The sequence below is a fragment of the Sus scrofa genome, chromosome 5, assembly GCF_054392235.1.
Source record: "Sus scrofa isolate SSC_HxYL_T2T_F1_AM1 chromosome 5, Sscrofa_HxYL_maternal_Yorkshire_Landrace_v2.0, whole genome shotgun sequence".
Classification (NCBI taxonomy): domain Eukaryota; kingdom Metazoa; phylum Chordata; class Mammalia; order Artiodactyla; family Suidae; genus Sus; species Sus scrofa.
The window spans coordinates 108,231,328-108,253,057 of record NC_139387.1 but is presented as its reverse complement, the minus strand read 5'-3'; the positions used below and the strand labels follow the sequence as shown (position 1 = coordinate 108,253,057).

Sequence of the window (21,730 nt, the reverse complement as noted above, 5' to 3'; positions counted from 1 at the left end):
TGTCTTATAGAATGAAAATAATAGAAAGAAGTCGAACTTTAGAAATGAACGCTTTAGAAATAAATGTAATAAAAAAATTAAGAAAGTAAAAAACACAAATTCTACTGAATTCTGGCTGTGTCACTTATTCCTGCGTGATTTCGGGGGAGTTAATTGACCTCTCTCGGCTGGTTTTCTGATAAGTAAAGTGTTGACAGTAATACCTCATCTTTTGATTGTGTGTATAAAATGAGATGTGCAAAATCCCTAGTCAATTTCTAGGTACACACACGTTGCTTAATAAATTGCAGCCGAAATTGTTATTACTACTAATAGACATTAACCTTGATGAAGAATTTCTCCATTGGAAATCCAAGAAGTTTGTTGATTCAAACCGCCTTGCAAACATACCTTTGAGGGAGATGGAAATAGGGAGTAGCCTCCATTTGCCTTCCACTTTGGCAGGATGGAGGAATCAGAGGGGAAAATACCTTTGCCATTTATCTTACGGACAAATCAAAGTTTTGTTATTTGTGGCTCTGTTTATAGAATACAGAGCTTCAGCATAATTCTTTTGATCTATTCTAGGTGGCTGCTGAAAACAGTGCTGGCCTTGGAGTGTTTAGTGACCCATTTCTCTTCCAAACTGCAGAAAGCGGTAATTTTCTGAAATCACTTGTTCTAAATTAACTCAGGAGGTTTTGTCATTTAACATAAACAGGGATATAAACAAAAATCTGGCACCAAATGCGTAACATTTTCAACAGCATGGCCATTCTATTACTTTAGAGTTTTCTTGGATAGTAAACTTAGGCATTAAAATATATGTATTTTTCTGATTATAAAAACACTAAGTGTTATAAAACTTAAAAAAAAAAAAGAGTTCCCATTGTGGTGCAAAGGAATTTATGGTGTCTTTGAAGCAGCAGGGACATGGGTTTGATCCCAGCCCAGTGCAGTGGGTTAAGGATGCAGCATTGCTGCAGCTGTGGCATAGGTCAGCCTGGGGTACTCCATATGCTGAGGAGGGGGGGAAGAAAAAAAAAAGACAAAAAACAAGCCCAGAATGAACGTACCTATGGTCCTGTCAGGTAAAAAACCCTGTTACCATTTTGGTACATTTATATCTGATCTGTTTTCTCTCCTATGACTGTATGTCTTTGTGACTATGTATTTGAGAAAGTAGGCTTGTGCCATTCATGCAAGTTTATATCCTGCCTTTTACTCTTAGCATCAAATCATGAGCATCTTTATGACATTAGACTTTTGAAAATATGGATTTTAATGGTTATCCTGTGTTTCCATAACTTGCAGTCATTACCAAGCCAACCTAAGCTACGTCTCTTCTCCCAGCGGCTGAGAGGGAACATCCTCTCTTACAGTATTTCGTCTGTCATCAAATCCTGCCAGCGTTACATCAACATACATTCTGAATCTCACCCCTATTTTTAATCACTCTCTCCAATCCATGACCCTGTCCTGCCTGAACAGTTAAAAGGCTCCTTACTGGTCTTCCTGTTTTCGGCTTTCCTGCCTATAGTGTACTCTCTCCACAAGAGCCAGGTCATCTTTCAAAACAAAAGCTAGACCGTGTTACTTCTGTCTTCCTAACCTGGCTCCTGTGACAGTCAGGGTAAAATCCTAAGTCCTTCCCGTGACCCACAGCGACCCCAAGCCCTTTCTCCCCTCTGACTCCACCTCCTGCCCTTCTCCCTCCCTCCGGCTCTCTGAGAACACGGCTCTTCCAGCCTAAGGTCTTTCTCTTTGCTATTCCCTCTGCCCGGTAGACTCTTGCATCAAATATCCGTAGAATTCTATCCCCACTTGATCCAAATCGCACTTTTTTAAATTTTTTGTTTTTTAATATTTTTTGCGTTTTTAGGGCTGCAGGTACAGCGTGTGCATGTTCCTGAGCTAGGGGTCGCCACAGCCACAGCATCAGATCCAAGCCGCATCTGCGACCTACACCACAGCTCATGGCGACGCTGGCTCCTTAACCCACTGAGCAGGGCAGGGATTGAACCCAGATCCTCATGGATGCTATTCTTTTTTTTTTTTTTTCTACTGAGCCACTGCGGGAACTCCCACACTTTACCTTTCTTGAGTCTACCTTCTAAAAGAGCTCCTATTTTCTTCTGTCCATCTTTATTTCCAACAAATTTGTTTTCTCATTTGGGCCAGCCTGACATATAACACATTTACTTTCTTACTTTTTCTTGTATCTATTAGTCTCATAGAACATAGCTTTGTGATAAAAATAAGTTGTTATGGAATGGAGGTTATATTATTTATTAATTTGGCTATTTGTTTATAAATAGAAAAATGGGTAAATAACAGCATCTCCAATAGCAAATGTTTTTTGTGGAGCTTATATTCTAGTGGGATAAGATAAATAAGTGAGTTACCAAGTAATATATTAGATTGGTGAGAAGTGCTCTAAAAACAATATTTATAATCTTGTGTGACTACTAATGTTCTTATATTTAACGATAAAAATCCTCCAGTGGTCCATTGCCAACGAGCCCTGTATATCTAGAGAGGATTATGCAATTGTCGGTATTAAAAAAACATGTGATAAGCTTTCTGGACCAGTTCTTATTTGAGACCCGACCTAGGGCTCCATCTACCAGCCGTTCACATGCATTATATGAATGCATGCTCTGTGCCATAACAAGTAATCAGAGAAAATTCTAGAGTTTATTGAAAATTAGAAATGAATGATCCATGAGGTCTTTTTCTTGTTAATATGGAACCTACTGACCTTCTGATTATTAGCACACCTAAAAAATTTTATTTTAAAATTACGTATTCACTAGAATATAAAAGAAAAGTTTACTTATGTTTTTAGTTTTCAGAGACATAACTGGAATAATTTTAGAGTGACTAAGCAAATAGTTTGGTGTTTTTTAAAACTCTCATCTTGATACAGTTTCTGATAAAGCCTGGTACATGCAGATTGTGATTTCAACTTGACAGTATTTTGAACTTTAAATATTTTATACTCTGCTAACTGACATAATTTCTAGAATTATTTGCTCTCTTGGCAAATTATGATTGGAACAAATTAGAGAAGCTCTAGGATGGCATGAAAATAATCCTGGAACAGGAGATTCACTCTGTTTCTGACTTGCTGTGTTTTCTTGGGCAAATTGCAAAATCACATAATCCCTCTTGCCTTATCTTACAAAAAATGTAAAGAGGTAAAAATGTAATCTAAATTTAGTTAGCTCAGTTATCTCAAATTTTTTTGCCCACGTACTCTTTTCACTTTTTATGATAGATAGAACCCACACTTAAGGAAGATTTCTGTGGGATAAATAAACTGCATTTATTATTATTATTAAAGTAGAAGTAATTTCTTTCTCCGTGAATAAAAATATTCCTGGGAAAAATATAAAGTTAACCCAGATACTGGACTGAGCTGACATTACATCCACATGCATAAAAACTCAACTTTTTAACTTCCTACACAGCAGTATTTTAGGCAAATGTGGAATTTATTTTAGCTTTAAAATGTTAGAAATATCTCGTGTACCTCCCCTTCTAACTTGATGGATCCTTGGAACTGTAGGAAAATTGTTTTAGAAGTTTGTTTTATTTAGAAAAGGTTCTTTTTTTCTAACTCAAAAAATGTATGTTTTGTACAGTATATGCTGTGAAATGTTGTAGTTACTTTCACATACTTATATATTTATGTAAATCACTTGTCTAGATATGGCTTCAGTGTGTGTGTGGAAAACTTATCTGAAAGATTAAGTGACTTTATAAACAGAATTTTTTGGTACTTTAGTATCAATTTTTTTTTTTTTTTTGGTCTTTTTGCCATTTCTTGGGCTGCTCCCACGGCATGTGGAGGTTTCCAGGCTAGGGGTCTAATTGGAGCTGTAGACACCGGCCTACACCACAGCCACAGCAACGCAGGATCCGAGCCGTGTCTGCAACCTACACCACAGCTCATGACAACGCCGGATCCTTAGCCCACTGAGCGAGGCCAGGGATTGAACCCTCAACCTCATGGTGGATTCGTTAACCACTGCGCCACGACGGGAACTCCAGTATCAAATCTTTACTTGGATCAAGATGAATAATTTCCCTCTGTAAAAATCAAGAGATGATGGAATTTTGGTACATGAAAGTCCAGAATTAAAAACTAGAATATTTAAAATAGGGGAAGATGTGCCAACTACAGAAAAGAGCCAAATTAGTCTTTTTATACCATAAAGTCACAAAAGGAAAAGACACAGTCATTTTATTGAGGCAAAAATAATGTAAGGTTAATAAAAATAACCTGTTTTTCATTAAATGCTGTTTAACAGATTTAGTTTCTATTTAATGTATTTGGTCTACTTTAAAAATATTTTGAAATCATCCTTTGGAATTTAATAAAGTTTTAGTTACCTTATACATTCAAATTTCTCTACACCTGAGCGATTCCTAAATGACTGTTGTTAAAGCCCATTTGGACATGTGCTAGCTTGTATGCAGTGTGTTAATGATATATATATATTTCAGGCATTCTTATAAAATTTGAATCTTTAGGCAACTAAGAAATAAGAATGATTAAGATTAGTGATAAAAGTTCTTATTCTTATAATTCCATAGCATCATATAATTGCCAAACTTTTTCCTTTTGCTTTATTGCCTTATATCCACCCCAAAGAAACTTGAGTATTAAATATTTAGTTGTCAGAGAGTTATCACATTGTCATTCTTCTTAAGCCTTAGTTCTATTGATGTTTCCCTTGAAGAAAAAGATTTCTGTCCACTATTTCACCCATTATTAATGATTGATCGTCCTTTCAAATTATTTTTTTTCATTAAAATTCAGCTGTCCTCAAGTTTTTAAATTTCTACCATTTAACTCATGTCATTCACATACAGATCTCCTTCTCAGGAGAGCTTTCTTATATAATTTATACAGCTTTTATTTATAAATCATATTTTATCATTCTTCTTTACAATGCACAGCTAAACTCCAGTTATTTGCTTTCTTTATACCAGGCACTTCTACCGTCATTTATATTATTTTACTCCAAACATCATTTTGTTTTTCTTCCTTTCAATAGTGGCTTGTCATGGTTGTTCAATATTCTAAAGGACCTTGGTTATTTACTTTATCGGTTTTGCATAATTTACCTTGAATTCATAGGCATCATTTTTCTTTATTCTGGTCTCATGTTTGACTCCACCAACTAAAATAGCACAGTGATTATTATTATGCAGATTATTAATAAGTAATAACATATATGAAAATATTATGAATTCTGATGAAAGTTGATTTCGAGGGTGTATAAAAGTCAAAATATAACAAATACAACCAAGTGGGTAGTCTCTACTTTACATTAGCTCTTTAGATAGATTCCGGAAATGTGAATTTTGGTGCAAATGTTGGGTAAATATTTGAATTTGCCACTTTCTCTTATCTAAGGAATTTATATAATTTCAAAATATTTCAAGAATTAAGATATTATTCAAATTTTTATAACTGCAAACAGTTATTGGTTGAATATTTTTTCACACTTATTTGAAATAGTTTGTTGATGGATGTATTGGCCAAATAATCCTGAAATGAAGCTTGTTTAGCTCTTAAACACAACTCTGTGGCCCAATTTCCAGTGCTTTATTTTGGGCAAAAGTCAATTAAATATATTTCTAAAAGTATTACCCACATAGATTCTATCCTGTGTATTAATATATGTTTAATTTCATGTAACATGGGAAATTTAATGTCCCCAAATTATATAAATGCCATTCTAAGTTTCCTAACAACATTTTCCCTCTCTTTCAATCCCTCTCACTTCCCCAGCTCCTGGAAAAGTGGTGAATCTTACAGTCGAGGCTTTTAACGATTCAGCAGTAAACCTGATTTGGTACTTACCTCGGCAACCAAATGGCAAAATTACCAGCTTCAAGATTAGTGTCAAACACGCCAGAAGTGGGATAGTCGTGAAGGATGTTTCAATCAGAGTAGAGGACCTTTTGACTGGGAAATTGCCAGCGTGCAATGTAAGTATCACAAACACTTTGTAGGTCTCAAAACTTTCTTCAGCTTAAATCGTGAAGTTTCCAGCATCTGGATACCATATATTATACTGAGGTGATTATTAGCTGCTTGATTATGTAAGTATTAAGTTATAGTATCGTGTTATTTACAGTTGGCTATATTCAAGGTAGAGTAAGAGAAGGGTTTGAGAATTTGAAAGTGAAATATCAAAAATTGCTTATGGAGCTCCCATTGTGGCTCAGCAGTAATGAACCCGACCAATATCTGTGAGGATGCAGGTTCAATTCCTGGCCTCGCTCAGTGGGTTAAGGATCCGGTGTTGCTGTGAGCTGTGGTGTAGGTCACAGACATGGCTTGGATCTGGTGGGACTGTGGCTGTGGTGTAGGCCAGAGGCTACAGCTCTGATTCAACCCCTGGCCTGGGAACTTCCACATGCCATGGGTGCAGCCCTGAAAAAAACAAAAAAAAAAAGGACAAAAAAATCACTTAGGGAGCTCTGGCAAGATTTCATGAAAGGCATAGCATTTAGTGATAGGCCTTAGAGTAAGGAGAGGTGGCGATTACATGAGAGTGAAGGATACATGCTAAGCCCTGAAGTAGGAAAGTGTAGGACACCACCAGAAAAAAGATAAAACTCCCCTGTGACAGGAGAGGAGGGCAGGGAAATAGTCAAGGTTAAGTTTGTAGAATAGATTGTTTTTGTTACGTGTTCTTTGGTGGTTGATGGGGCAATCCTTGCAAGTACTGTAATAATGCCTTTTAAAAATTAGTTTTGGTGGTGTTTGTGATATTATTGATGAAGAAACACATGAAATTTCTTTAAATGCTTTAAATTATAGAAGTCTCAAAATATGTTTAAAATTTGGATAGATTTCTTATACACACAAATACATTTACATACACACACACCACACATTCTAGTATCTTTTGAAAACCTACAAGGCAAAAAATGATAATAACAATAAGAAGGGAAACTATTTCATCTCTTTGGACCTTGGACTTTTATGTGAATTTTAAACACTCTTACTAATAATTTTGCTGTAGTTTTACCTTTATTCAAAGCTGCATGAAATCCTACTCATAAAAAAGCTGAAGGTGAAAAGAATGCCTTAAATTGTCTTTTCTGCAACTGTGGACAATGGTATTAAAGGTATAACTACAGACAATAAATGGGTATAATTAAGATCTTACAGATTTGTCCATAGCTGTGATGGGTAACCTATCTGCTAAATTCTTACCCGGTCATACACATACAGACATAAATTAAAATTGATATTTATAATATAAAGAAAAATATGAATTATACCTACCATTTGCACCAAGTGATGTCGCATTATTTTTCCAATGGTGTTTATTTTATTCACTAGGAGAATAATGAATCTTTTTTATGGAGTACAACCAGCCCTGCTCCAATGCTTGATAGAGTTACGCCTCCACCACGTACTACTCATTCTTCCAGCGTGTTGGCGAGGAGTAAGATGAGCTCTGTGTGGAAAGAGCCTATCAGCTTTGTAGTGACACATTTGAGACCTTATACGACGTATCTTTTTGAAGTTTCAGCTGTTACAACTGAAGCAGGTTATATTGACAGTACAATTGTCAGAACACCAGAATCAGGTATGGTTTCCTTTTTTTTTTTTCAGAAAAAAAGTTAAATTATGCATAGAATAATCTTTCCTTTTTTTTGTATAGATCTCTTAGTTAAAACCTTCCCCCCTTTCAGAGTTCCTGTCGTGGCTCAGTGGTTAACAAACCCGCCTAGTAACCAAGACATTGCAGGTTCGATCCCTGGCCTCGCTTACTGGGTTAAGGATCCGGTGTTGCCATGACCTGTGGTGTAGGTTGCAGACGCGGCTCAGATCCCGTGTTGCTGTGATTGGACCCCTATCCTGGGAACCTCCATACGCCATGGGTGCGGCGCTAAAAAGACAAAAAAAAAACCAAAAAAACAAAAAAAAAACCCTTTCAATGACTTTTTTTTTCTCCCTATATGACAGTTAATAGCTTTCATATCTGGAGCATCTTCAATTTTAATGCTTATAATTTTATGATACTGATACTTTATAAGCATCTAAAAGGAGTAAGGCTGTTTGAAAGAGGAGACTCTTGAGCTAATAACCACGATCCTAAGATCAGCTTTTATCATTCTGTGACCTCAGAAATTTTTTTACTCCTCTGTGCCCTTCTACAACGTCTATAGCCACCTCTAGATGACTCCTCTCACTGATTTGACTCTGACTAGATGTGGAGATAACACCTGTAGTTGCAGAAATATCATGGAGCTACTGTTTCAGTATCAGCTAATAGCAGTTGTTAGAAATAGCTTCCTGTATCCGTCCTGTACTGAAGTTTCCTTATGTGAAACATGGAGCCAGTAATAGCATCTACTGTAAGGAGATGGTGTTGCTACTAAGTGAGTATGATTAGATATTATTACTCCTACTGATACTAAGAGGACGCATTTCTAGGTATGGTACTCATATACTTAATTATGATATTACGTCAGCATCCATGTAAATTTATACACATATATACACACGTATCCCTCACCATAACGACATAATACCATACTAAGTATATGGTATCAGAAGTTCAGTTGTAATATTTGAAGTTGCTGGAAATTATTACTGGTAGAGTAATTTTACTAAAGCATAGTTTAGTTTTCTGATTAAAACATAGGCCCTTTCATTTCACTGCATGTTTCGTTTGAAGTGTTTCTTTGAATTAAGTAAAAATCTTTGAATCAGACCATTTCTTCTTCCACACGCCTTACTTCTTCTATGAAAAAAGAAGGGAAGGAAGAATTTGATGAGGGTCACCCAGCGTGAAATTTGGTAGAAAAAAACTTTGTTCTAAAAAATATTAGGAATGTTTCATTTCAATAAGAGGTGTTTTTTTTTTAATACAGAAACATCTGTGAAAAATAGACTTTTAAAACATCATGATTATTTTTATATGTTACTAATGTTATGGTAGAGTTTAGGTTATGAAGTTCCTCTGAGGCCCAAGTACATATGTTGATAGAAGAAGTGACATCGCTGCCGATAGATTCTGAAGACTGAGGTGTTTCTCTGACTCTTCTACCTGGTGCCCCCGAGAGGTGGCGTTTATCAAGCCGGATACCAGGGCTTGTTGAGTGCCATACGTATAAATGCTCCAGGACAGTGTAACTGTGCAATGGACTATGGAGGAATGAAGTACCCTGTGCAGTCAGACACAGAATTAAGTAGAAATAGTAACTGCGCAATGGGTTTCCCTCATGATCCACCACTTACTCACATTCTTCCATTGGAGCCTATTCTTGCTTTTTTTAAAGTTGGGAAAAAAAGCCCTTTGCTGTGTGATTTTTTTTTCTTCTCTGATTTCGTGTTTTATTTTGTATTTTTAATTTGGTGCTTTTAACTTCTGAACATATGTCTATTATTTGTGCATTTTTTTCTATAACCACTTTAGTGCCTGAAGGCCCACCACAAAACTGTCTAACCGGCAACATTACAGGGAAGTCCTTTTCAATGTCATGGGACCCACCAAGTACAGTAACAGGAAAATTTAGTTACAGAGTTGAATTATATGGACCCTCAGGTAAGTTTTAGGTGGTTTTGTGTTTACCTGTGGAGCAAGGATTATATAAAATAAGTTACTATTATCAAACTTTTAAAAAAATATTGAATATTAAAAAAATTTTTTTAAAAAGACCCTATAATTGAAGCAAATAGAAAAGTAACAAGGAAATTGAGGCTCTTTCAACTTTTTGTTTAAAACCGTAAGTATGAGAACAGTAAAACATTGTCTACATTCCATATTTCATGAGAAGGAGCTGAAGGAGCAAGAGACAGCCCCTTAAGAAGGGAAGTATTAGGGACGTGTAAAGTCTTCAAATATTTGGGTAGGAGGATGTGGACCTACTCTGACTGCAAATATACAAAGAACAATAGGCTTAGTCATATTTCTGCTTAGAACAAAGAAACCATTTCTGATGATTGAAACTCTCTAAACATAATCTGGGCGACTTTACCATGGAGTGAGTTCACCATCTCTTAAAAACAAGCAAGAGCTGGACATCCACCTGCTAGATATTTTGAGGGGTTCAGAAACTATATTAGTGGGAGTTAATTAAGTAACCTCTAAAATTCTTTCATAATCTGAGATTCTATGGTTCTACGAAAGACGTTTATTTCAAATGGTAATGAAATAACATAAAGTCACATGTTATTTATTTCAAAGAATGGAAAAATAGGCAAAGATCCCAATTACTCATTTTGAAACTTCTATGAAACTGTCATGAATAATATAGACAACATTTATTTCTGATCCCTGAGTATCTTGTCCTTCTAAAATTCTGAATTATTTACAGACCTAAAAATACGGTAGCCCTTTTTTCCCTTCCCCACTCTGGAGTCTGTGGGGTAAATGCCTGCTTGGAGTAGATTGAAGAGATAACGGGAGAAGAACGTTGAAACAGTGGGTAATAGGCAACTCTTGAGTTTTGCTGCAGTGTGAAGCAGCGGTGGGAATTCCCTGTGGCTCAGTGAGTTAAGGACTCATTGTTGTCTCTGTGGAGAGGCAGCTTTGATCCCTGACCTCACTGAGTGGTTAAGGATCCAGCATTGCTGCAAGCTGTAGCATAGGTTGGAAACACGGCTTGGATCTGGTGTTGCTGTGGCTGTGATGTAGGCCAGCAGCTGCATCTCCGATTCCACCCCTAGCCCAGGAGCTTCCAAATGCCATAGGTGTGGCTGTAAAAAGAAATAAAGAAAATAGTGAAGCAGTGATAGAAGTGGGGTGTGGTGGTGGGGGGGTAAGCAGAGTTAACAGGTTTTCTTTTCATATGAAACAAAACATGTTTGTTTGCTGATGGGAATAAAGAAAATAAGGAAAAATCAGTGATAGAAGAAAGGCAAGAATTATTGGAAAGATGTCTCTCTGTAGGCAGAACATGAGATTGTTTGCTCAAATGCAGGGATTGGTTTGAGATAAAAAGCCAGATGGTTTGTCCATTGCAACAGGTTGTAAGGCAGATTTTACAGAAGCAGATGCTATAAATAGGTCATTGTGTTGGTAGGAGTATGTGGCACATCTTTTCTGAATGATAAACTTTTCCAATGTAATGAGAAGCAGGACTGTCAACTGGGAAGAAAAAGTGTGAATATTCATCTAGAAGCGCAGAGTGACTCTACTACTGAAGTTGAGTAGCATCCTGGGCCCATTTAAGACTCATGTAAAGGCTGATAATGACATTCTATCAGCTGCAGTGGATCTGTGTTTTTCTCTGGTTCCCTCCAACAAGAATGGGCATGTGTAAGGCAGTGATTGGCAGTGATTATTATTGGCAAGGTCATTGAGGCTGGATAGAGACTGGACATCAAGTGGTGAGGAACCAAGCACAATAAAATAGGTGGCAAGATCAAAGGATTGGAGGTCCTGGTAGAATTAAAGAATTGTCGGTTCTTCAGACTTGTGGTTGCTGAGGGGGTGGGAGGTTAGGAAGAGGAGGCTTTGGCATTTGGGGTTAGCAGATGCAAACTATTATTTCAAGGTTGGATAAGCAACAAGGTCCTCCTGCGTAGCACAGGGACCGCTATTCAGTATACTGTGTTAAACCACGTCGGAAAGGAACGTGAGAAAGAATCTGAATCTCTTAGGCATACAGCAGCAATAACACAACATTGTAGATCAACTACATTGCAGTAAAATAAAAGAAAAAGAATTGGAGTTGTTTCTGACTTCTAGGGTAAGTGGGCAGGAGATAGGGAGAGTGGTCAGACACAGCGGCGTGAAATTGAGAGTGGAGGATGTGCAGTTGTTGTAACGGTGATGTCTAAGGACCATCTCTGGGGCTGTTAAAACCACAGACCACGATGGTGGCAGGGAAGAGCATGACATTAAAGCGGGGCCTAAACCATCCAGAGTGGGGCGCGTGATCGTGGGGTCCGAAGATCGCTGCAGTCACGAGAGTGAGTGGACCTCGCTGATGGCAGGAGAGCTGAAGGCGTGGGCTTTTCCAAGGAGGGAGCTGGAATCGTCTAGGACAGGGCGATGAGGAGCAAGGAGGACACACACCACACCGGAATAGCCAGTCGTTCAGGGAGGCTGAGGGAAGCAGAACACTGTTCCCAGGGGAGAGCCAGAATTCAGAGCAGTAAGGCGGAAAGAACTATTCAGAGGTAAAGCTGAGGATTTTGAGGCATTTTAATGACGGCCTATTTAAGAAATTTTGCTCAGAAGGTAAACTAGAGAAATTTTTAAAATACATCTTTTTTTTTCTAGAAGAAATTGAGAAAACTTAGTATTTTAATTGAATTGGCGTATAAAACACGGTTACTGTTTTAGTATTGGTAAGACCTAATGTCTTCCTTTTAAATATGTCCAAATAACGGTGATTCAGCAGGGTTTTATGGTTATATCGAAGTAATTTTAAACCCTGGAAGACTTTTGTGTTTTTTTTTTTCATTTTAATTAAATTAATGTCAATGCAGTGCTAAGCCAAATGTTTCAAATATATTCACTTTTAAAATCATAGTGACGACTGTGTGTAGGTTAACACTTTAATTGCTCCGTACTTAAATGTGAGAATAATTACATACTTGACGAGTAAATAATCTGAAATTATCTTTTGTTTTTTGCAGGTCGGATTTTGGATAATAGCACAAAAGACCTTAAATTTGCATTCACTAATCTAACGCCATTTACGATGTATGATGTGTATGTGGCGGCGGAAACCAGTGCAGGGATTGGACCCAAGTCCAATATTTCAGTACTCACTCCACCGGAGGGTAAGGACACCTCCTGTAGTGTGTTCATGAGAAGTTTATTGCATCGGTTAAACATTATATTAGAAGCTATTTGGTTTGTCTTCGCCTAATCTGTGATATTTCCTTATCCAATTACTACCTGGTACATTCTAAACACTCGTGCCTCAGAACACCGAACCCATAGCATGCTTCCTAATAAGAGGACCGAAGATCAGGTGAGACTAGGAACCATCCTATGTGGCATCAACCTGCCTGATTCACAGTGAATACTGGAAAAATCTCAAGATGACTTAAATCAATACCTTCAACATAGTTTAGTCCACATTATCTAATGTGGATGATGTTTCTCACGGAATAATGTTCAGGGGAATCCGTATATTCCGCAGTGCCGATAAGGAAGTATGTTGACATCAAAAAGGTACTCTAAGCAAGTGAGGATGCCTAGAAGGTGTGTGATACAAATATACCAAGAGACAGTGAAATTATTTAAAAAAGTTTCTCCTGAAGAAACTGGTTATTTCTCTATATTAATCATCATAGTTGTAGGCAAACTGTAGCATTTTGAAAAATGTGACCATACCATTTCATAACCTGTTTTTGGGACCCACACCAAACTTGCTAAGTGCTTGCATTTTCTATTTAGAGACTGTAATTATTGAGAAGAAGACAGTAATTATTTTTATAATCACGTTAACACTGGAAAAAGTTTTCAGATTTTGTTTGCGTGATAGCTAACATCCAGTAACTTGTGAACTAAATATACACGTGTAGGCTCACACGTGCATACACGCAAGATTTGTCAGATAAGTCATTCAAGCATTTGACCATGAGAGGGCAGCAGCTATTAGGGAATTTTGTACTTCTCCCCATTTCAAAGCACAGTTTAACCCTTGATAATAGTTTGCTATCGAAAGAACGTAAAAATTATGTTTTATGTCGATTTCAAGTGAAAATCCTAATGTATGTATATAGTTTCCATACACAGATTAAAACGGAGATGGACACTCATAAGCAAAGCGTTCTCATTTTTTCCATATGAAAATGTTTCCATTGTGTTTCTTTCAGAAGAGTCTTAGCATTATACCTCTTCTCCAGTAAACCTTAAATTTCTCCCATCTCAACCTAAACGTGCGGTTAAGCATTTTTAGGAAATCTGGACAAATTTATGGATGGCTGTCAAACACAACAGAGCAGTCTGGCCCTCATCAAGCTAGAGCCCTTGAATTTGGTCTTTTCTCAACTCACGCAGTTGAGCAATTTCTATTTTCATGTTACACAGTTAAACAAATTCAATCTTCTTTCAAGTCAAGCCGATTTGATGATTCTAAATGGAATCCACAATTTAAGGTTACTGTTTTATTGTTTTATTGTCTTCAGTTTCAGCCTATAGCATTTGACAAAAATAGGGAAATAGATAATACATTGAAACATACAATTATGTTTTATATTGGATAGTATTTAATGTTAATTTCCCATTCTTTATGTCTGTGCTTTTTTGTGTGTGTTTTGTTTTTATTTATTTATTTTTAATTGTTTTTGTTTTTGTTTTTTTAGGACCACACTCGTGGCATATGGAAGTTCCCAGGCTAGGGGTCAAATTGGAGCTATAGCAGCTATCCTACATCACAGCTGTGGCAACGCAGGATCTGAGCTGCGTCTGCGACCTACACCACAGCTCACAGCAATGCCAGATCCTTAACCCACTGAGTAAGGCCTGGGATTGAACCCATGTCCTCATGGATACTAGTCAGGTTTGTTACCACAGAGCCATGACGGGAACTCCCATGTCTGTGTTTTTTTATTGACAAAATAAGAAATAGAATTTTAAGTACATTGTTCAATATATGGGTTATTTTTCACAAGAAGTTATTTCGAGTAGATGACCTTATTGCTCTGTATAGAAAGCAGCTTATCCTGAGTTTCACCCAATGCCTCCTAAGCTTCTCACAACATAGACCACATCCAGGTGGCTCTCAGGAGAACCCACTGGCAACAGATGGGCTTCTCTTAGGGTAGGCATGACATAGTTCTTACCTCGGCATGCCTGCCTTTTCTGTGGAGTTCAGCTGTTGGAGGAGTTTTAATGGTAAGCTGGGGCAAATGCAGTGACTGTAGACTCTAACACCACCAGTTAAACCTTTGCAGTAAAGCAACCTTTAAGCTACATGAAAACAACTAATAACTCATTAGGACTATATATTTCAATTAAAATTGGTATCTTAATTTTAGATTATTCTTTTCACTCATACATACAACAATGTTCTTTGCATTCTATTGAAAGTAACTCAGCTTCTTCTCCACATTTAAAATTAGCCTATAGTCTATTTTAAAAAATTAACTACGACTGGATTTTTAATTAAGATATTTTGAAACATTTGGGGTTCTAGCTGATCTCTAGATTGTCATAGAAAAATACTGATTTCTTATAGAAAGTAAAAGCTATCACATTATAGTGGGCTGATCCCATTAACACCGAGGCTGATAGGGTCCATAGCCTCATTAGAGTATCAAAGAAAATCAATACAGTGCTGTTAAGCAGTTACCCTATGTATTCTGTGAAGTTTCTGCATATCCCTTAATACATTTCTGAACAGATTTATACATAGGCATGAAGAAGAGATGGTTTTGGAAAAAAAGATGATTTGTGAATCTCTAGTGCTAAAAAATATTATAGTTGCTTCTTCCAAAATGAGACAATCTGCTGAATATGATGTAGGCAATGGGCTTTTCTTATTATTTGTATGGAGATTAAAAAAATCTTGGTAAATTTTGTTGCTTCAGTATCCCCATTCTATGTCACTAATGCCAAATATCTTTTAAGGAGCTTAGCATCATTTCTTTTTTGTTTGTTTGTCTTTTTGCCACTTCTTGGGCTGCTCCTGCGGCATGTGGAGGTTCACAGGCTAGGGGTTGAATCGGAGCTGTAGCCACCGGCCTACACCAGAGCCACAGCAACGCGGGATCTGAGCCGCATCTGTGACCTACACCACCGCTCACGGCAATGCCAGATCCTTAACCCATTGAGCAAGGGCAGGGACCGAACCCGCAACCTCATGGTTCCTAGTCGGATTCGTTAACCACTGCGCCACAACAGGAACTCCTAGGAGCTTAGCATCATTTCTTAAAAGCAAACAAGGTGCTGCGATCCATGTATCCATGTTTATACCCTCCCCCATCCTCCGCCCTGCAAATAGCCTATGGAGACTTTTGTTCTCAGTAGTTTCAACTTGCTACTTTGTGCAAATAGTAGTAACGTCTTTGTAGGGAGATCAGGAAGACACTGTCAACTTTATGTCTTTTCAGGATTTTCTATGACTTTTATTGTTCAATAGCTTTTTGCAAAATTCATTTCTAACGGAAGTTGAATTTGCTAGGTAATGGCCACAATTATTTTAATGTATTTTCTTTACCCTGGTGCCATTTGTCTCCATTTTATTTTTTTTTTTTTCTGAGAGTTTTTCATTTGAAATCTCCAGATCATTTGGAATTTTTTTTCCAATTGTATATGTATTCTTTCCCATTTAGAGGTAAAATTTATAGAGGTATTGACTTGAGCATGAGTCTTAGGTCTTCCCCATGGACAACACCTTCAGAGTTGATGCAGAACCACGAATAATTGCCTTGAATTTGGTGTCAATATTAAAGGAGTTTGATCTAATCCACACGTCTCTCGTTTCCTCCTGGGAATTTGTGGTCTAACATATCAGGTATCTTCTAAAGACAAGATACAATGCTGTCTACTCCGTTTCCTTGATCCCCTAAGCCTTTGCCTCTTTCATTAAAAGCGAAGAGATAAGTTTACAGTCATTCTTACACAAGTTTGGCTACATTTTAGGGTAATATAGAAGCACTTAATCTTTACTTGGATTGTAATTTTAGGCATTAACGACATCATGACATACTTATTTGGTTATTTTGAGAAATGTAAATTAGAAGATAAATAGTGTCCACTACTATTTTTAGGTTTGGGCAACAGAATAAGAGACAGTGAAATTTAAATATATATTCTGCTGTACTGGTAAGTTTTGGTATCCTACTACATTATGATATTGCATCAAATTGAACTGACCATCTCGCTTATTTTATAGTAAGTTGGGTTTAGTTACCTGATACATCCGAGCAATGCAGTCATTAAACTAGCTTCAGTTGAGATGCTACATGAGTTCAGCTTAGGTGGAGAAATGCCACATCTCTTCTATGGTTTATGTTATACGATACTAAGCCTTTGTCTACACAGAGACTCCAAAATACAATGTAAAAGAAAGGTGGGATTGGAGCTTTGCTATTTAAACGGTTGTGTTTTCATACATGGTCCATTGGAAAGTTCCTCTACTCCTGAAAAATACATATGGGTAAATAGGATAGCAACCTAAGTTTTAGGACAATGTATGTAAACAAATAAAACTTGAATAAGAGGTGACCTGTGCCAAGGAGTTTATCTGTCTTATTCCTCCCTCTAACCTTTAGTGCCTAGAACAGTAACAGTAAGGTGAGTGCTTGATCTATTGGAATGAAGGCTGAACCAATCCGTGATTGTGGGATTCTAGCCCAGAATTCCTCCACTGTCTTTCAAAGAGCAGTCTGGTTTTCCTTCAGATTAGAACAACTGTAGGGAAATCAGTCTACAGAGCTATCCTTCTATATAGAGATAGACCAAAATAGTTTTAGGAAAGGAGATCTTTGAATCTTTGAAATTATCAAATTAATTCTTTGAAATTATCAAATTACAGGTATACCCATGTTATGGTTATTACTCAGTTTTGAGCATAGGTTTTATCCATACTGAACACTGGAAACTTGACTGCAATAATCAAATAATATGCTCATAGTCCAGAATAATTTATTCATCCATCTAGCCATTAACTATTCAATAAACATTTGGAAATATTGACATTGTTACAATATCTAGGGAGATTTTTGTACAGATTATTTTATAGAGACAGAGAAAAAAACCTCAATCTATTGGATGAATTACTATATGATTATAGTAGTTTACTACATCATTACCTTAAGCATAATTAAGTTCATTAATTATAAACAGTATTTATAATGTTATAATTTATATTGTCATAATAGTAAATTATTTATATTATACATAATGTTAATTTTCATTTCCTTTCTGTTATCTTAAAGAACAGTAGAGTCATTCTTCATTTATGTTATACCCCTAATGTGCCTTTCTTATAACTGGAATTTGCTGAACTTGTATCACTGTAAAATATCTCAGCTTAGGGAAATTAATGTGTAATTTATTAATGTGCGACCATGTCCTCATCATAAAGGACAATATTCTTATGTCGCATTTTCTCTTTCTTGAACCATTCATTCCTTACAGTAATCTTGTATAGTGATAGGAAAGATTTAGTCACACTCTTTTTTTTTTTTTTTTTTTTTTTGTCTTTTTGCTATTTCTTTGGGCCGCTCCTGCGGCACATAGAGGTTCCCAGGCTAGGGGTCGAATCGGAGCTGTAGCCGCCGGCCTACGCCAGAGCCACAGCAACTCGGGATCCGAGCCGCGTCTGTGACCTACACCACAGCTCATGGCAACACCGGGTCCTTAACCCACTGAGCAAGGGCAGGGGTGGAACCCGCAACCTCATGGTTCCTAGTCGGATTTGTTAACCACTGCGCCACGACGGGAACTCCTAGTCATACTCTTTTATAAAGAAACTAATGGTGGGGAGGTGGATTGGTTATTTATAATCATAAGATGAGCTGTGATGAGCTGTAAACCAAAGTGAACGCATTCCCAGAGTAGGTTTCTTCTTGGTTCATTACTTTTGTGGCGCTGGGAGGTTTCCTAGGTGTTGCTCTTGGTGACATTCATTCATTAATTCATTTTTGACTGACGATATTATGTTAGTTTCAGATGTACAACTTAGTGATTTGATACTTTTATACATTACAAAATGGGAGTTCCCATCTTGGCGCAACAGAGATGAAACCTAATAGGAACCATGAGGCTGCGGGTTTGATCCCTGGCCTCGCTTAGTGGGTTAAGGATCCAGCATTGCCATGAGCTGTGGTGTCGGTCACAGACATGGCTCGGATCTTGCATTGCTGTGGCTGTGGTGTAGGCCGGCAGCTGTAGCTCTGATTAGACCCCTAGCCTGGGAACCTCCATATGCCTCGGGTGTGGCCCTAAAAAAGTAAAAAGCAAAAAAAAAAAAAAAAAAAAAAAAACCCAAAATGATCACCACTTGGTGACTTCTAACTAGAATTTGATTAAGTACTTGGTGCTTTATCTTAAACAAATTGTTAGTTTTTCCTCTTTTTCTTTACTACTGCAAAGAGGGCATCTGAAGTTTGAGATTCACTTAATTAGTTTATAAAATCAGATAAAATCAGTCAACTCTCCAAACAGTTTAATATAATAAATTGAAAATTGCCCAATTGAATTTACCACCTACATGTAATTGCATTCCAAGTACTCTGCATATTATCTTTTGGTATGTTATTATAATTTTTATAAAGCCTTCAAGGCATCTCCTGGGCATTTGTCAAACAACTTTCCCTGAGGAGTTATTTTTATTAATTAATTTGTTTTGAACAAATGACATTTTGTTATCCTATTTCCAATGTACATTTTTGAGAACAACGTGTAGAAATTTAACTGTAAATATCTGTGTACTTAAAACACTTTTATGCATTTGTTAATATATTAGTAAATTGTTTTGATCTGTTTTCTAATAGAATTGCTTACATATCTTATAAATCAAGAAATAAGATTTTGGGGAACTTTTAAAATTTGAGAATATATACATATACGTATATATATATATTTTTTTTTTTCCGCTTTTTGGGGCCACACCCACGACACATGGAGGTTCCCAGGCTAGGGGTCGAATCAGAGCTGTAGCTGCCAGCCTACACCACAGCCACGGCAACGCCAGATCCCAGCCACATCTGCGACCTACACCTCAGCTCATGGCAACGCCTGATCCTTAACCCACTGAGCGAGGTCAGGGATTGAACCCACAACCTCATGGCTCCTAGTCGGATTCATTTCTGCTGTGCCATGATGGGAACAGTATATTTTTAAATTTCCCTCTTCTATTCTCTTTTTTAGTTCCAGGTGCGGTATTTGATTTGCAAGTTGCAGACGTGGAAGCCACAGAAGTAAGAATCACTTGGAAGAAACCACGGCAACCAAATGGAATCATTAACCAATATCGAGTGAAAGTATTAGCTTCCGAGACGGGAGTAATTTTGGAAAACACTTTGCTCACGGGAAGAGATGAGGTATGTGTTTAAGTCGTATACTGGGGAGCCCTTTCTGCTTGGATTTGGCCCTGATAATATGGGTGATTTGCCAACATGTGAGCGTAAACTATTGGATAAGCTTCAAAGTACAAAGAAAGTAAATTTAGGCCATGCTGATAAGCTAGCTCATCATATTGCATTTTAGGACATATATTATTAGTTAAGTGCTATGACTTTTCCACAGCATATGAAAAGTGATTATTGAGCAATTAGGCAGGACTGAAGGTATTTCCGTAAGTGAATATTATTATGGTAATTCTTAATTGTTTAGAAACTTCTGTTATGATTGAAATACTCCTTCTAAGGCTGTGTTTGCAATTTGAAACCGTTGCCGAAGAAAGGCACAGTAATTTCAGTAGCCTTTGTTGACAAACCATTTGTCCTGTTTCGTCTTTGGAGGCCAGATTTCTCAAAGCTGCCTCATTTAAAAACAAATAATATATATTTGATTAAAGATGTCAAATAAATAAATAAAGGGGATGAAATCTTTTCACTGATATGAAATAAGAGGACACTGTGTTTGCTTCTGTTCACACCAGAACTCCTTTTTTCCCCTTTGTTTTGTTGAGACATACAGGCAGCATTGATTTTCCTTCACAGTCTTTATTCACCTCATCCAGTCAGCTGTTGAGTTCCCTTTAAGACTCCAGGCAGTTGTATCCAGATATTGGTGACTCCTGGGGCTCACAAAAAAATGAACTTAGGAGCAGTGAGTGTATCTGTCACCGCACCGTGGAGGTACTGCCTGATGGTTCTTCCACAGTTGGCTTCGTCCTTTGGTCCACAATCACTGCTCCCTCTAGCGCTTCTGTTCTTCTTTTCTGCATATGCTGTCCATTCTATTCATAGTCCCAGCCTTCCTCCATTCCGACACTTACCTGAAAGTTGACCTTACTGTGTGCTCCGTGCATCCTGGCCAGCCAGGATTTCTCACTCCAGGTTGTTTGATATCTCCAGCCCAGGGTCCCCTTTTAATCTAATGTTACCTTCATTCCTCTGTGCAAAAGATTTGAATTATGCGTTCTCCGATCCTTGAGTTGACAGCTCAGGCAAAGGGCAAAAGCTTAGCCCTCTGTTTCTGCTGAGAAGGCCTTCAATTAGGTACTTCCCCTTTTTAGGAGTAGGTGACAGGTCTCCCACTTCTGCTAATGTCCTCTGTTGAGTGACCAGTCACACCTGTTTTTCTCTTGAAACTGAAAGTTTCTAGAAAGACGTCTTTGTGATTCTGCCATTGTCTATATGATCTGCAGTCCCTGTGACATAGTAGGGAGAATGTGAGTTTGGTACTGCACAAATCTGGGATTATACTCTAACTCGGTTACTTACTGCACTGCACAGCAGCGAGGTTAAGTGCATGGGCCTAGAAGACAGAATGCTTGGGTTTAGACCTTGATTTTTCCCTGACTGATGGTTAAACAGTAAGCCTGACCTCTCTGAACTTCCGTTCTCTCTTCTCTAAGATAGGAACCCCGTAAGAGTTCCTATAACATAGGGTTGTTAATGAGGATTTAATGGGTTAATGTGTGTAAAGTGCTTAGAACTTTATCTGATATAAGGTGAGTTTAGTGCAAAATAATCTTGACCTGTTTAATTATTAATCATGGCCTTCGGTCTTTCCCCCTCATTAGGACTCAAGGTTAGTTTCCTTAGGTCTCACAAAAGGAGACATTATACTTCTCTTTATTTCTGTGACGGTACCTTTCTTTATTAGATCAGGCCTGTGACTGATAT

At 37.5% G+C, this 21,730-nt stretch overlaps 1 protein-coding gene across 4 annotated transcripts in view; it reads left to right on the top strand.

Moving 5' to 3' along the window:
* Nucleotides 1-21,730, top strand: part of PTPRQ (protein tyrosine phosphatase receptor type Q) — a 224,236-nt gene that overhangs the window by 3,003 nt on the left and 199,503 nt on the right. For all 4 annotated transcript variants that reach the window (XR_014804594.1, XM_084957734.1, XM_021093069.2 and 1 more), the window contains 6 exons: nt 568-637; nt 5,786-5,985; nt 7,352-7,601; nt 9,438-9,566; nt 12,611-12,757; nt 19,806-19,978. Coding sequence is in view for 3 of the 4 variants with exons in the window: in XM_084957734.1 (XP_084813860.1) it covers nt 568-637; nt 5,786-5,985; nt 7,352-7,601; nt 9,438-9,566; nt 12,611-12,757; nt 19,806-19,978 (969 nt within the window). In the remaining variant the exon portion in view is untranslated. The remainder of the gene's footprint in view (nt 1-567; nt 638-5,785; nt 5,986-7,351; nt 7,602-9,437; nt 9,567-12,610; nt 12,758-19,805; nt 19,979-21,730) is intronic.